General features: G+C 37.3%; 1 protein-coding gene across 1 annotated transcript in view; it reads left to right on the top strand.

The window, feature by feature from the left end:
- Positions 1 to 14,703, top strand: part of LOC134534760 (protein FAM98A) — a 43,107-nt gene that overhangs the window by 9,163 nt on the left and 19,241 nt on the right. Inside the window, exons 2-3 of the mRNA XM_063373297.1 lie at positions 2,453 to 2,658; positions 4,304 to 4,464. Of these exons, the coding sequence (XP_063229367.1) occupies positions 2,453 to 2,658; positions 4,304 to 4,464 (367 nt within the window). The remainder of the gene's footprint in view (positions 1 to 2,452; positions 2,659 to 4,303; positions 4,465 to 14,703) is intronic.

Below are 14,703 nucleotides of genomic sequence, written 5' to 3'. Positions count from 1 at the left end.
AAATCAAAAGTTCATTTGTGATAAATAATAGTATTTAAAGTGAATAAAAAAAATTAACTAGCTCAGTTACTTCGGAGTACACAAGAGTCTTTAAATCGGGACCACTAGGCGTAATTCAAAATAATTATGTTGTGCCATAATGAAAACCAGAAAAATAAATTACTATGCCGAAACAGTTAATAGGAGGGGCTCACCGAACACAAAACTTCAGTACTGGATACATTAGACTTTTGGTACCTTATATTTCAGCAGATAAAAGTAGCCCCGGTAATTAAATATTACCATAGCATTCGCCCTGGCTCAGGGGCACAACAGTTCACTTATTCAGTGAACTATCAGCTGATAATATAGCTGATACCAGCCACTAAAACTTCCTTCTTCATTTTATTCTCTCAAACTTATATCGTTAACAATCCACACTCCTTTCCATTTTTTAAAAGATCCGCCGATCCATAGACAAAATCACCTTCTCTTAGTCACATATCTTTGCACAACATTAAACATAGAGAAATAAATAAACCCTAAAGATAATTACAACTGAAAGACCTATAAATAAACACTGAAAAATAGTTAAACTAAAGTTTCAGTGTTCTGAGATAATTAGTATTATCACAATAGAGAGAGATTCATGAATCCTTATCCTTAAGGGCATTGTAATTTTTTCTCTTCCCTTTTCATTAGCACCTAGGCTATGTAAGGACAGTTGTGCTCACCTGTATTGGATGAAGTCTTGCTTGTGCTCTGTCTGTTGCGATATGTGTGTACAGTACTCAGCCTGGAGAAGCTGGTCTGATCCAGACTGGGGTTGGAATCATCTGTTAAATGCAACTTATCCAGTTCCTTCTCTTCAGAGTGGCTCGCACTACTGGTTAACAAACTTATTAAACAAAAAAACTCACAGGTGTGTTTAAAAAGCACAGAAATGAAAAAAAAATTCTATTGATTATTTTGTGGGTTTTTAAAATTGAAAATTATTTCAGTTTGGAATCAGCCCATTGGCTAGGAAGTTCCATCTCAATTAAAATTTCTTTAAACTCACTCTAACTAGCATACTCCATTCGCCCCTATCACCTTTCTCTCAAGTTTGTCCCTCTCCCTCACCCAAAGCTAGTGCATCCATCTTTATGTCTTCCGAACCCGTTCATCTCTCGTGTACCTGTAATCTGTTCTCTACAACTTGTTCGCCGGCCTGCTCCATCCTGCTTCTCCTGTTACAACGATTTTATTTATTGTGGACACTACTTGCTACCAGAGCTAGAGAACACAACTCAAACACCCCGCTAGAAGCAGAGTCTTCATGTTTCAATATTTTTTTAATAAATATTAACCAAATCTTAAATATCCACGTAATCTTAAACATGCTGTCCCACCAAAGGGATGTCCTCAAAACCAAATTATTAAAAGATATTAAAGTTGATGAAGGGGCAAAATCAGATTAGCAGAATTGAAGGTTATAATGTTAATTATAATGCCAAAATCCCAAAATAAAAAAAATAAAAATCTTATAACTGTATTCTGAATATACAAAAAGAATGAATTGACTGTATAATACAAATAACCATAAATATCTAAAAACCTAAACTAAAATGAAGCTAGCTTGCTAGCATGCACTCAGACTAAAATTATACAAATTAAAACATAAAAAAGTGTACTACAAAAGCTAATAAAATTCCAATAAAATTTACAATTTAGGCTTCGTATAGTACAATATTTACAAAATTAAAATGAAGTTTATATGCCCGAGCTACCATGGTCCTATTTATATGACACATGCATGTTTCTAAGTTATTTAACTTTCCTTGATTCTCCAGGCAGAATCAATTTGCACCTGAAAGAGATTTTTTTTAAAGTTATTTTTGACCATATTTTTTTGGTTCTTTATGGCAATGGCTTTTGCATTTTTGACAATGATTTCTACATCTCCTGGCAACTGCTATTGCATGGCCGATGATTTATTTGTCTCCATGGCAATGACTTCTGCATTATTTATGCCTCATTCATGTTAGGATCTTAATCCAGTATTTCTGTATCTTTGCCATTGTACTGACAATGTATTGATGATTAAATAAATGTTAATTTGAAGGCCCTTACAAAACTAGTGAATCCTATATGGTTTCTTTGGTTTATGGTTCTTCCTGGTTATATTAGTTGTAATAAATTTTTTGTTACGTAAGTTGATTTTCAAAATTTGGATCTTATTGTCATTATCATCACTCAAGACACTGCAGTGGCGTACCCACGAGGAGGGGCATATATACAATGGAACAGTGCGAGAGTGTTCTGCCTGCAGTCTGCCGTAGCGAAGCAGGGGTGCATCAACTAGTTTCTGATTAAAGTAGAAAATTAGCAGTAATGTACTCACTAAATATATTTCATGAATTAGTTTTAGAAAGATCACTGTTATTACAGACCAGTATGACTCAAGGTAATGTTTCTGCATGTTACCCCGAAGGTATGCTGGGCCAATGCTGGATGAAGGGGGGCTGGAGAAAGCCCTGGAAGGGGGCCCCAAGTCTGTGGAATACACGGAGCTGGTGGAATGGTTATCCAAAGAGCTGAAAGTCTTGTGCAAGTTAGAAGAACACGTGAATGCAATCAGTAGTCCAGATGACTCAAGCTCTTTTCTTCTGGAAGTAAGCAGCTTTCTCAAGGAAATAGGTAAGGCCATTTTTGGCTTTTTATTTTTGTAACCCACTGTTAGTCCAGGAGAATGTATGAAATTTGGACACATTTATGCAGTCAGAGATTGACTACAAAAACACTTTTCTTGGCCCATTTTTACAATGCCTTACAATTAAAATTGTACTATATCTAAACTACAGCCACGTGAATACACATCATTATTTTCAATATTGATTCCTTTTCAAAGTAATCAAGGAGTATTAATATATATTATTCAAACCAGTGTTCAAAATAATAAAAAAAAAAAAACTGTTAGTAGTTCCTTACAGCATAATGGTATCCATATAGTTATAATTTTTGTTTTCTCTAGGATAAGAAATATAATAAGTTTACTTTGTTAGTACTATATTAAATTATTTGTAGATTGTGAACAGAACGGTAAGATTCACACATCTCCCTTGTGGTTAGCTAACTTTATTTGTAGTAAATTGTGTTATCCTTGTTTGCATTTAAACAGGCTGTTTTATGTACAAAGGAAAAAATTTTCAGCTTCAAACAGCTGTCATCTTTTTTCCAGTACATACCTAGTTGCTTTCAACTACATCAGCAGCAGATGTAGTCGAATTTGTTACTTTCAAACTTAAAAGTCTTCTGTGGAACCATAAACATTATATACCAATCCTTGCTGATACACAAGGTAGAAAATCTGTTTGTGGGTGTATGCAGATGCGAGTTGGCGCAGTTGTAAGACACTGACTTGCATCTTGAAAGATTCTGGATCTGAGTTCTTACGATAGGCCATTGTCAAATGAGTTTGTCGACAAGATGTAAAGACATCTAAAAAACATAGGTCAGAGTTATTTATTCCAGTATTCTTCTTTTCTGCACATTCCGTTTTTCAGTACTGATTGTACAGCTTGCATGCAGATTTTTTTGGGTAGATTCCAATATTTTTTTCCTTCTTTGGCCACTTTGAGTTATGCTAATGTGTATTTTTCTTTCCTTAAAGCAGCTATTCCAACTTGTTTTACTTATCATTATACTGTATATTAATTTTTCTTTGATATTTTCATTAAGTACGTACATACTGACGTTCAGTAATCTGTTACAGTTGCTAATAAGGCACTGCTGTGGTCCAGAACGTGCCTGACTGAATAGCCGTTACTGTGATAATAATTGTTTAAAACCATTCTTTGTTTGGGTTAATCATTCCATATTATATATCCAAGTTTATTCCTTTATCCTGATGACATGATCCTGAATGTATTGATCCTGTAGTACATGATGATTACTGTTTAATTTAGTACATTGAAAGATCCTGGACATAAAATCTCGAATTTCACAATACAAACAAATTATGTCACAGGTCTTGTGTAATTTGTTTTCTTTTACATATGTTTTAGGATCATAATTCATTGTTACATCAAAAGATTTTTTGTCAAGGATCTTTCAAGTACTAAATTAAAATAGCAAGCATCATGTACCACAGGATCAAGTTATACAGGATCACACCATCAGGATCAAGGAATGAAATTGGATACGTGATATGGAACTTTTAGAATTTGTTTTGATATATTTTGAGAGTGTAAAAATTGATAGAAATATTATTACTATGGGGAGGCTCACATTTTTAAAAGGGTTTTTTTTTTTTGCCAAAGTTTGTCAATATTTGTGTGTGAAGGTTGTGGCTATTCATTCCTGATGGAAGGCCACATGAGTGAGCGACTGCACACGAGAGAGAATCGCCTCTTGCTGCTGGACTTTCTGCTGACGGAACTACAGGCTGCTCGCATGATGTCTGTTAACAAGCCAGACACATCCAACATCATGCAAGTGCAGCTGGTGAGCGTTTGATGCCAACACTTGCCAATGCTTAATTTATTGCATGGGAGGTTATGTTAGTGTGATACCAATGCATCAGTCATTGCTCAGGCAGTTATAACAACGTGACACCAATACTTACCAATGAATCATTTATTGGTGCAGTATTTATGAATGTCAACAAACATTGCAAATCATAAACTTCAAAATACTTTCAAATATCCTTGATGCTTGATGCTTGAAATAACAAACATTAGGGATAAATAAAGCACAGTAATGTACAAATCTAAGCAGAAATAATTATTAGGTATCCATCTCTGGAGAACCACAGGATCATTTGGCAGTTAGTATCAAGAAAACAGTAGGGTAGCGACAATGATTAGGGCATTATCTCGTGGAAACAGTCTTGGCTATGCTATTAAAGCATGTGTATTAACGTCACTATCGGCGGCCGCGTTGCTGCAGGCTACCTATATTACCCTGTCTTTATAGTTCCAATCATGAAAATGTCCGTTAAGTTATGTAGGAAACTATATTCATTATTAATTAAATAGCACACTTGACAAGATACACAGAGAAGCCTACTGTGTGGAAATCCTTTTCAACACACCAAATATTTGCCTTCGTGTAACTTTGGTTTTTAATTAAGTTGAAAAAATAAGTTCGTTATAACCGTGGCATTACGAAGATACATAAGTAAAAATGTTAATTACATAATTCAGTGAATCCCAAGTTAATCAAAGGCAATATTGAGGAATGTTGAAGATGCTTTGTTCGTCTTAGGTTGCTTTTCTTAAATACATGGGGCTTTTAATACTCTGACGTTAATACACCTATAAACGTTAGGCCTAATTTCTCAGAAACCAGTATAAATTTCCAAATGCTGTTTTCAGGGTGGAAGACGAAGTTCTGTAGTGTTCAGAATCACAACTATCATCAGCCATTAAACTATAAATTTACTGTTCATTCACAATTATTTCAGCATATTTTGGAAATCCTTTTGTAAAGATTTAGTTCTTATGTTTGTAATAGGGTCAGGCCACAATTAAGTGGGACATAGTTGCATATTTTAATATTTAATATTAAATCAGGAAAAATATTAAAAATTGGAGTAGGGGGAGCAGACAGATTCTGGGGCACATTAAACAATCAAACAGGTGGGTGTGGCACCACGTGGCCGGGAGCCACGTGGAGGGGCACAGTAAACAATCAAACAGGTGGGGTGTGGCACTCCAACAGGTTGGCGTGGTACCATGTGTCCGGGTGGGCGTGGATGCAGGTGGGTGTGGCACCACGTGGCTGGGAGCCACGTGGAGGGGCACAGTAAACAATCAAACAGGTGGAGTGTGGCACTCCAACAGGTTGGTGTGGTACCATCTGTCCGGGTGGGCGTGGCAGCAGGTGGGCGTGGCACCATGAAGCCGGCTGCCACGTGGAGGGAATCCTCAGGTGGTTTTTAACGTCACGTGGTGCATCGTCTGCACGGGCGACGGCATCTTGGTTCTAATTTAGGAAGCTAGGGAGCGCTAGTGTCGTACGCCACATTTATTTTTACAAGTACAGTAAGTCCTCGGTTTACGTCGAGGTTACGTTCCTGAAAACCGCGACGTAAATAGAAACGACGCAAAATGAGCCATGTTTCATGCCACCGGCCGACCACGGCCCAAGGTCGGCCGGAAGCGCTGGCATACAGACGTGACAACGGGCAATTTTATCAGCAAATTACAACCCACAGCGTGGGAAACAAGTCCAACTAATACTTCTCAGCTTTATAGAATGGTTATTTAACCAGCTGCTTTATTACCTTTATTGATTGAAATATAAAAACAGATATATAGTCGTTTGGAAGACATCTTATGAAAAAAAATCATAAATTGCAGTGAGCTAATACTGTAGGCCTACTACAAACGCATTTAATCACGATAAAGTTAACAACGGCACGTTTAAAACTCCGGCCAACTCAATGATATCATAGCGACTGAAGTGTAGAGCTGTAGCAAACCGTATGTATTCGTTACTGAGTAACGGGTGCGGCATCTAGTAACGAGTAACGAAACGTTACACACGAATGCATTTCGTTACTCGCATTTTTCGTATGTTTTACGCATGCGCGCGCTTATTCGTTACAAAGAACGATGTTTGTTTATAAAGAAAAGTATAATTTGGAAATTCGTCGTCCAAGTTTTTTACTGTTTATTAAAGGTATTGTGTGTGTAGACAAAGTTTGAGATTGGAACAGAAACAACGTAAGAAAGTATTTTTTACGAATTATAAATATGTATGTTTTTGTTTTTTATTATCGCGTATTTTCACGTTTTTTGTTCTTATCTTAAAAGAGATATTATAATAAAGCTGCTCTAATGAGATTTTATTGTTTCTTGGTTAACAAAAGCTGTTAATTATCAAATACTTTTAATTGTTTATATTTGATTTATTATTATTTACGCGACGTCATACTGTACGCGTACGAAATACGACTCGATTCGTTGCTGTTACATAACATAGCATGTTATGCGGTATCAGAAGTAACGAGTAACGATACGAAAGTAACGAGTACTAATTGTTATAGTAACGAATACATACGGGTACACTTTTTTTAGTTACTTTTACACCTCTACTGAAGTGCCAAGGAGTTGGACGAAAAGGGGTAGGAGAAAATGCTGTGTTGTTGCGGGAAGTAGATAACACTTCTACGTGCGAGATACGTGGGTGGCCGAGCGGGCGGGCTGGTAGTATTGCATCACCGCGCGGAGAGCAGGAAGCGTCCCTCATGATGTATGATAAGATAAGGTGGTGAACGTGTAGCTTACGCTACATAGCATAAATTAACTTCCGAAGGAAACAAAGAATTATAAACGAATTATATACGGTGTTTTGGTTAAAATAAAGATTTACGGTCATTGTAAACGACGTTATTGTGAATCGGCGACAACTTAAATTGAAACATGAGTACTCAAACATTAGCGACGTTAATCCGAAACGACGTAAATCGGTACGACGTAAATAGAGGACTTACTGTACAAAAATGGAAGGTATCGCGGCGGCGGGGATTCAATCCGTCTACAATTGGATTGGTAGTCAGAAATGCTAACCACACAGCCACGAGGCCAGTTGGAAATTATAATTTAAGATGATGTATATATGCCTATAATTTTTTTTTGTGTTGTGGAAGTTTAAAAAACATATGTATGTAGTACGCCATGTTAATTTTTTTTAAGTACTAAGCGGGAAATTTAAAATATATTGTCGGCTGTTAGGCGGCCACCATGTTATTTTTTTTAAAGTACTAGGCGGGAAATTTAAACAAGCTGCATCGGCTGCTAGGCGGCCGCCATGTTCATTTTTTTATAGTTCTAGGCAGGAAATTTCAACAAGCCACATCGGCTGCTAGGCGGCCACCATGTTAATTTTTTTATAGTACTAGGCGGGAAATTTAAACAAGCCGCATCTGCTGATAGTCGGCCGCGTTGTAAATTTTTTAAAGTATTAGGTGGAAAATTTAAAACATATTGTCGGCTGCGAGGCGGCCGCCATGTTAATTTTTTTATAGTACTAGGCGGGAAATTTAAACAAGCCACATCGGCTGCTAGGCGGCCGCCATGTTAATTTTTTTATAGAACTAGGCGGGAAATTTAAACAAGCCGCATCGGCTGCTAGGCAGCCACCATGTTAATTTTTTTATACTACTAGGTGGGAAATTTAAACAAGCCGCATCGGCTGCTAGTCGGCCGCGTTGTTAATTTTTTAAAGTACTAGGTGGAAAATTTAAAACATAATGACGGCTGCGAGGCGGCCGCCATGTTAATTTTTTTAAAGTATTAGGCGGGAAATTTAAATTATATTGTCGGCTGGTGGGCGGCCAGCATCTTTTTTTCGTGAACATTGAAAAAAAATAACTTCTGCTACTAGGAAGTATCCAGAACAGCCAACTTTGAAAATAAATTTATTTTATATATGACAATCAATTGCTGTAAGCTGCATCTTGTAGCACAGCATACCAGGCCGCCATTTTGTAGCAGAGCATTCCAAGCCGCCATCTTTTTTCTCATTATAGTCATTGGTTTTCAAGATTGAATATAAAAACATTATTTTAGCAGCCACTACTCTATGACTATAGTAGTACAGAAAATTCTCTCTAGTACGCCCCTCTTGTTAACGTACAATCCAGTATAACGTATAAAGCCGCCGGTCCCTTGAAACGCCATGCAAATTAATAGGCATAATAAATATATAACGTACGTTTTTCAAAGCCCTGGACTGTATTTCTTGTTAATACGTATCATTTTGCCGATATTTATACACAAAATATTAAACATTTTCTCATTTCGTTCACAATTCTATAGCTTTGTTAAACGACAGGTCTTGTGGAAATTATTTACAGACGCTTTCTTTATTTCGTTGAGTAAAATAGCAGTAGCAGTGCTGGTAACCGTGCGGATAGAAATTACATTCGAATTAAAAAATGTATGTTTTTTGTGTGATTGGTGTAGCAACATAACATTTAATGCGGAATAATCAAGAGTTATAAATAAAAAACGCTTAACTTTCAATTAAGAAAAAAACGATTCAATTATAATAATTATCCTACAAAATGTGTATTTTGGCGTTTGAATTTGTAGCAATGGATATTGGCCGATGGTGGCCATATCTGGCTAGGTACATAAAACATGGATTATACGATGGCCAACGACAACTAATGCGTTTTTTGTTACCGTTTGTTTTCTGTTACGATGACGTAACCGATAATTTGTTTGTAAACATCATTTCAGATTGACATCTTTCCCAATCGTACACAAATGTAATACGTATACAACATTTATTTAACAGATCTAGTGGCACACAGTTTCCGACGCTAGTGAACATTTTGTGACTTTTCATGAAGCTTGTTGAATGGCGACGTGACGACGTGGATAACTAGTTTATATTTTTATATTTAGTGTATTACGGCAGCATATTGAGGTAGGCCTACCTGTAGAAGTTATGAGTACCCAAAAGCATGTGGGTATCAGCATTGCAAAAAGTTATGAAAGACATTTCTCAAAGAAAAGTTCAAACAAACATTCTTGACTATATGAAAAAACTGTAGGTACTGTATGTTGTACAGTTGAACATTATTTTATAATTGTCCAGCTATTAGGGAAAAAGTACTCACAAAATGCAAATTCTGCCAATTATTTCTCATTGACTGGTACTGTTCCATTGCATGTCTACTTCAACTGTAACAAAAGGTTGTGCAGGATTTCAATTTTTTTTTTAATTGTGCTGTTTAGTCTTGAAATTTAACTTTTTTTTATTTTATGTCATTAGTTCACTACTAGAAATAATATTAATAATGTAGTAATTAGGCCTACAATAAAAAAGCCATCAGGTTGTTGAAATTGGCGCAAAGTGACAAATTGTAACATTTCTTCTGCATGAACCCAATATAAAGTACTGGTCTCCTCAAGTACTTAATAAAGGGAAAAAGAACAATAGGCATTACCTATGCTTATAGCAATATTTATGTGTTAATAAAATACTTTAGATACATGCAGTACTAGTCTGCGAATTCAAACACAGTTTTTTTTATGTGTTAAAGACATATGTTCTCTTGTAGTGATATATTTCTATTGTTTTTCCAGTATTTAAATATACAGTGGCAATTACTAAAAAAAAGTAATATTATTTATAATATATCACCCATTTTATTAGAAGTAGTCTTATTACGTCACACACAGTGGTCATAATTCATAACTAAAAGAATTTTTTTAAAGGCATGCCTTGTGCATATATAGAGAGTATTCTCTCTTATAGTCATTATATTTAATTTTTATATTGCCAATGCTGTGTAGGTTATCCGAGAGAGCTCTCGCTGTGCCGCGAGCCTTGCAGACACGTGGCGACGGCGGCCCCTCCTGTTTTAATAATAACTCAGACGGCCGCCCGCGTAGGGACCACCAGCCAGCAGCGCTCGGAGCCCGTTAGCAAAGCCTTCAATTTATATTATTTATATTTACCTCAAGTTAAAATACTTTTTCCACACTTAAAATATTACGTGTACCGGTATACAAATGTAATTTCTCCCAAGTTAAAATATTTATTCACCTGTTTAAATATTACGTGTATATGCATTATTTCAGTTAATTATAAAATAGCATTTCAATTTAAAAATAAAATATTATGTGTAACAAAAATTTTTTTACTCCAGTTAAGTGGCAGGAAGTTGTGAGTGTGTGTTTGTGTGTGTGTGTGTTTGTGTGTGTGTGTGTGTGTGTGTTTGTGTGTGTGTGTGTGTGTGTGTTTTTTATTAACAGAGTTACCTGTACCTGCAATTTGATTATTACCAGGCAAAAGTAACTTGTAATAATATTTTCTTCTTTTGCGATAGTCTCATTTACGTAACGTTTCTTTTAAAAATAAAAAAAAATAATGTATGTGTTTTTCTCACATCAGTTTTAATATCTCTTACGAGTACCGCATTGCTACAAATTAGATTAAATATTACGTGTGTTTTCCAGACAAACGTAACTTACACCAGATTTGGATCATCAAATTAAGTAGTCAACACATCCATGTTACTTTGTTAAAACATGCAAGACTGTTAAAAAAAAAAAAAAGAACAGACACATATCCATAACGCCGCCGCCATGCTGCTTTAATTTTAAAAACAGACTTCCGTCGGCTGCCTGTCCCCGCGTCTCTCGGCAACACCACCCCACCACAACGACCATGTTCTAAAAAACCCGATGGGTGTCTGCGGGGACCCACGCAGCCCCTTCACAGGTGAACATCTGCGCTGTAGGGTCCACCACATGTCACACCCAATACCAAGGGTGTCCAGACAGCCACTTTAGAGTTTGTTAAGGCTGGTTCACTCCAAAACCACTCTATCAGTCTTCCACATCGGTTCTAGATATCCATGATTTTATTGATTCTGGGAATCCCTTCCAGCTGACTAGAAGACGTGTAGGAAGTCGCTTGTGGATTTCATTAATTAAATAAGTGTCTATATACTTCATCACTTGAATTTCTTGAGAATAAAAACTGCCCTTAACTTCATTACCATCCAGGTCAGACAAGTAGTATGTTCTAGGGTAAGTTTTGCGTATTTTTATCACCTTAAAAATCTCGTGGGACCAATTTACGAAATAACCTTTTGCAAATAAATTCTTATTTCTTGAGACCCGTACATGATCACCTACAAGAGCTTTAAGTCGCCTGTGATCTATCTTTTTCACAACATTGTAAACAATTTTAAGAAGAGAATTATCTTTCACCTCTTTGGGGCTCATACAGATAGTCCTATGAAATATGCCATTGTATATTGCCATAACTTTTGGTAAGAGCGGTAGCCATTTGTAGTTTCCCTGACCGGACATTTCCGTAAACAAAAGCGATTTTAAACTTCTAATGAAGCGTTCAACAACCGAGGCCTTCAGCTCGCTGTTGGTTGAATAATGGTTCATTCCCTGTTCTTTCATCAATGTCTGAAATCTTTTGTTATAAAATTCGGTACCGCGTTCTGAGTGCACGTGAGTGAAACCTCCAGATTCCTTTAGAATACGTTTCATAGCTAAAGCCACAAGCTCCGCAGTTTTCTTCAATACCGGAGCCACGTAAGCCCGCTTGGAGTAAACATCAATCGCAACCAATATATATCTGAATCCTTTATTCGCACGGTGATAAGGCTGCATTTCCACCAAATCAATTTGTAAAAGGTCGCCGAGACCATGAGTGATTACACGTCTCTGAGGAAAAACTTTGCGTGCGCTTTTGTGTGGTTCAAGCGCAATACCGTGTTGGGCGGTCATTTTAAAATTTTTTTTTTTACTTATTTTTGAATGTAGCCAGATTCTATGAGTTCTTCTAGTATGGCCAATACTTCATTTGAATGGCTCGTGTTCCCGGATTGTTGCGATGCAAGTAATAATCTAAGCCGATCACATAATTCATTTACCGAGTTCCAGTAGACATATTCCTTTCGATGATTTAAATCTAGTTTTTCAACTAAACCACTGCCTTCATGGGAAGCAATGGCAGGACAAAATTTCTTAATGAGCCCGAACTTTTCATGATCAGTGTTTTTATAACGTTTGGATGAAGCATCGTTTCTTTTAAAACACGCGCTAGTAGACTGCAGCAAGCTTGTGTATTGATGCAATGCAGCTTCTGAATACACCTTATGTTCTTTCAAAAACAATAGCTCATATAATCCAGGCAAAGGTTGTATTAGTTCATCATCTATGCTAAGTAAATTCTGGTAGGAAAACAACTTCCTTAATTCCCAAGAACCAGCGATTGTTGCGTTTGTAAATTCCGTAGGTCGTATCATTTATCTTGGAATTGAATCCGGTTAGGTAGGACCGGGCCTCCTTACCCAATGGCTCACGTGACGCAGCGGAGCGTTTACAGGAACGAGCAATCAGTGGTAAATCATCTTCTTCTTCACCTTTGCTAGAGAAAGCTTTAATCAGAGGTTTAGCGATAGGTGTAGCGGATTCTTTTTTCACCTCAACCGATAAATTATCTGCGGTAGCAGAAGAACCTTCGAGACGCGACGTGATCGGTTTGAATACCTGTTCATTAACTGCATCCCACGCCAGGCGCGCGCGTTTGGCTAGCAAATATTTTTCATGAACGTTTTGTATGACGTGATGGAGCTTTCTTGCTTCTGAAGCCATGACTGACTCATGCGAGCTTAAATAGAGGCTTTTATACATTAAGAGTGCCTTTTAAGCGCAGTAGTGGCACCGGGTTTAGCGGGAAGCTGCACCGGTACGGTAATGCTCGGGAGCGGAGCTGAAGATGGCCTTACACCCGACAAATTCACCGATGGACCTCTTAAAACCGGAAGCGATACAGATGGTGACCGTGCTGGCTGGTTCTCAGGTTTGAACACTAGCTTCGTTCCCAACAGGTTATACAATAGGTCTAGACAATTTCTCATTGCATTCAAGCTTTGATTAATGGTATGTGGAAACTTAGAACATGAAGTAGCTCCACTAACGAAATTATCAACTTTATCCTCAATACTCGATAGAGACTCCTTAATAAATTTAGCATTATCTTCGCGTAGAGAACTCACCAAAGTATTAAGCTGAAATTCCATACCGGACACTATTTCCTTACTTACAAGCTTTGGTTGCTCGCCCACGAATGTTAAAAGCTCTGTAAATGTCGCGCGATCCGTGGCATCAACCTGCCTTAGGTATGCAGTCGTATCAGAGTGTTTTTCGTTTGTAGAGACCAAAGAATTTTTGATTGCTTCAAAGTGGTGTTTGTGTATATATAAAGCCTCATTGTGTTTAGTCAGAAAAATATTCTTTAGCTCGCTAAAGTTCCTATTGCAACAGCCAGTTGACAGAGCGTTCAACAGCTCTAGAATCTTGGCCAATGACTCGCGCGTATCACTATCCGCCTGACGCAAGTAACTTCCCAAACCCCGTTGCATGTCACGTGACGAGCTAACGAGATCCTTCACATCCGTAAAATTCACTTTCAGCTCATCACTACTGACAGATACCAGATTTTCAACTCGTGTAAAACATCCTTCTCGGGTAAATTCTCTCGAATTTTATCGAAAACATCTGTATTATTCTTGTCAAAATGACGTAGATACGTTACCGAATTATTATGAAGATCCTGTGAGTAGTTGAGGCTGTTTTTTAGTAGACCCAAGTATTTTTCTAAATTATTCGCCATTGTACTAATTGCAAGTGCGGTGGCACTGGAAGCTACATCTACATAATTCTTTGTGGCAGCATCCGCCGCGCCACGAGGAGCACCTACACTGCGCAAACGCTTTCCGCCAACCTGACAGTGCTCATCTTCCGTTAGAGTCAGACATGACTGTTGCTGATGTTTATTCCCGGTGCTCCCAAATTTCGAAATTCCCAAGTTCATTCTTCATGAATAAATATTTTAACTTGGGAGAAATTACATTTGTATACAGGTACATGTATTATTTTAAGTGTGGAAAAAGTATTTTAACTTGAGGTAAATCTAAATAATTTTAATTGAAGGCTTTGCTAACGGGCTCCGAGCGCTGCTGGCTGGTGGTCCCTACGCGGGCGGCCGTCTGGGTTATTATTAAAACAGGAGGGGCCGCCGTCGCCACGTGTCTGCAAGGCTCGCCGCACAGCGAGAGCTCTCTCGAATAACCTACACCGCATTGGCAATATATGAATATTTAATATAATGACTATAAGAGAGAATACTCTCAATATATGCACAAGACATTCCTTTAAAAAAATTCTTTTAGTTATGAATAATGACAACTGT

This window comes from Bacillus rossius, chromosome 8, assembly GCF_032445375.1.
Source record: "Bacillus rossius redtenbacheri isolate Brsri chromosome 8, Brsri_v3, whole genome shotgun sequence".
Classification (NCBI taxonomy): domain Eukaryota; kingdom Metazoa; phylum Arthropoda; class Insecta; order Phasmatodea; family Bacillidae; genus Bacillus; species Bacillus rossius.
The sequence above is the reverse complement of the archived record's forward strand: the minus strand, read 5'-3'. Positions and strand labels throughout refer to the sequence as shown.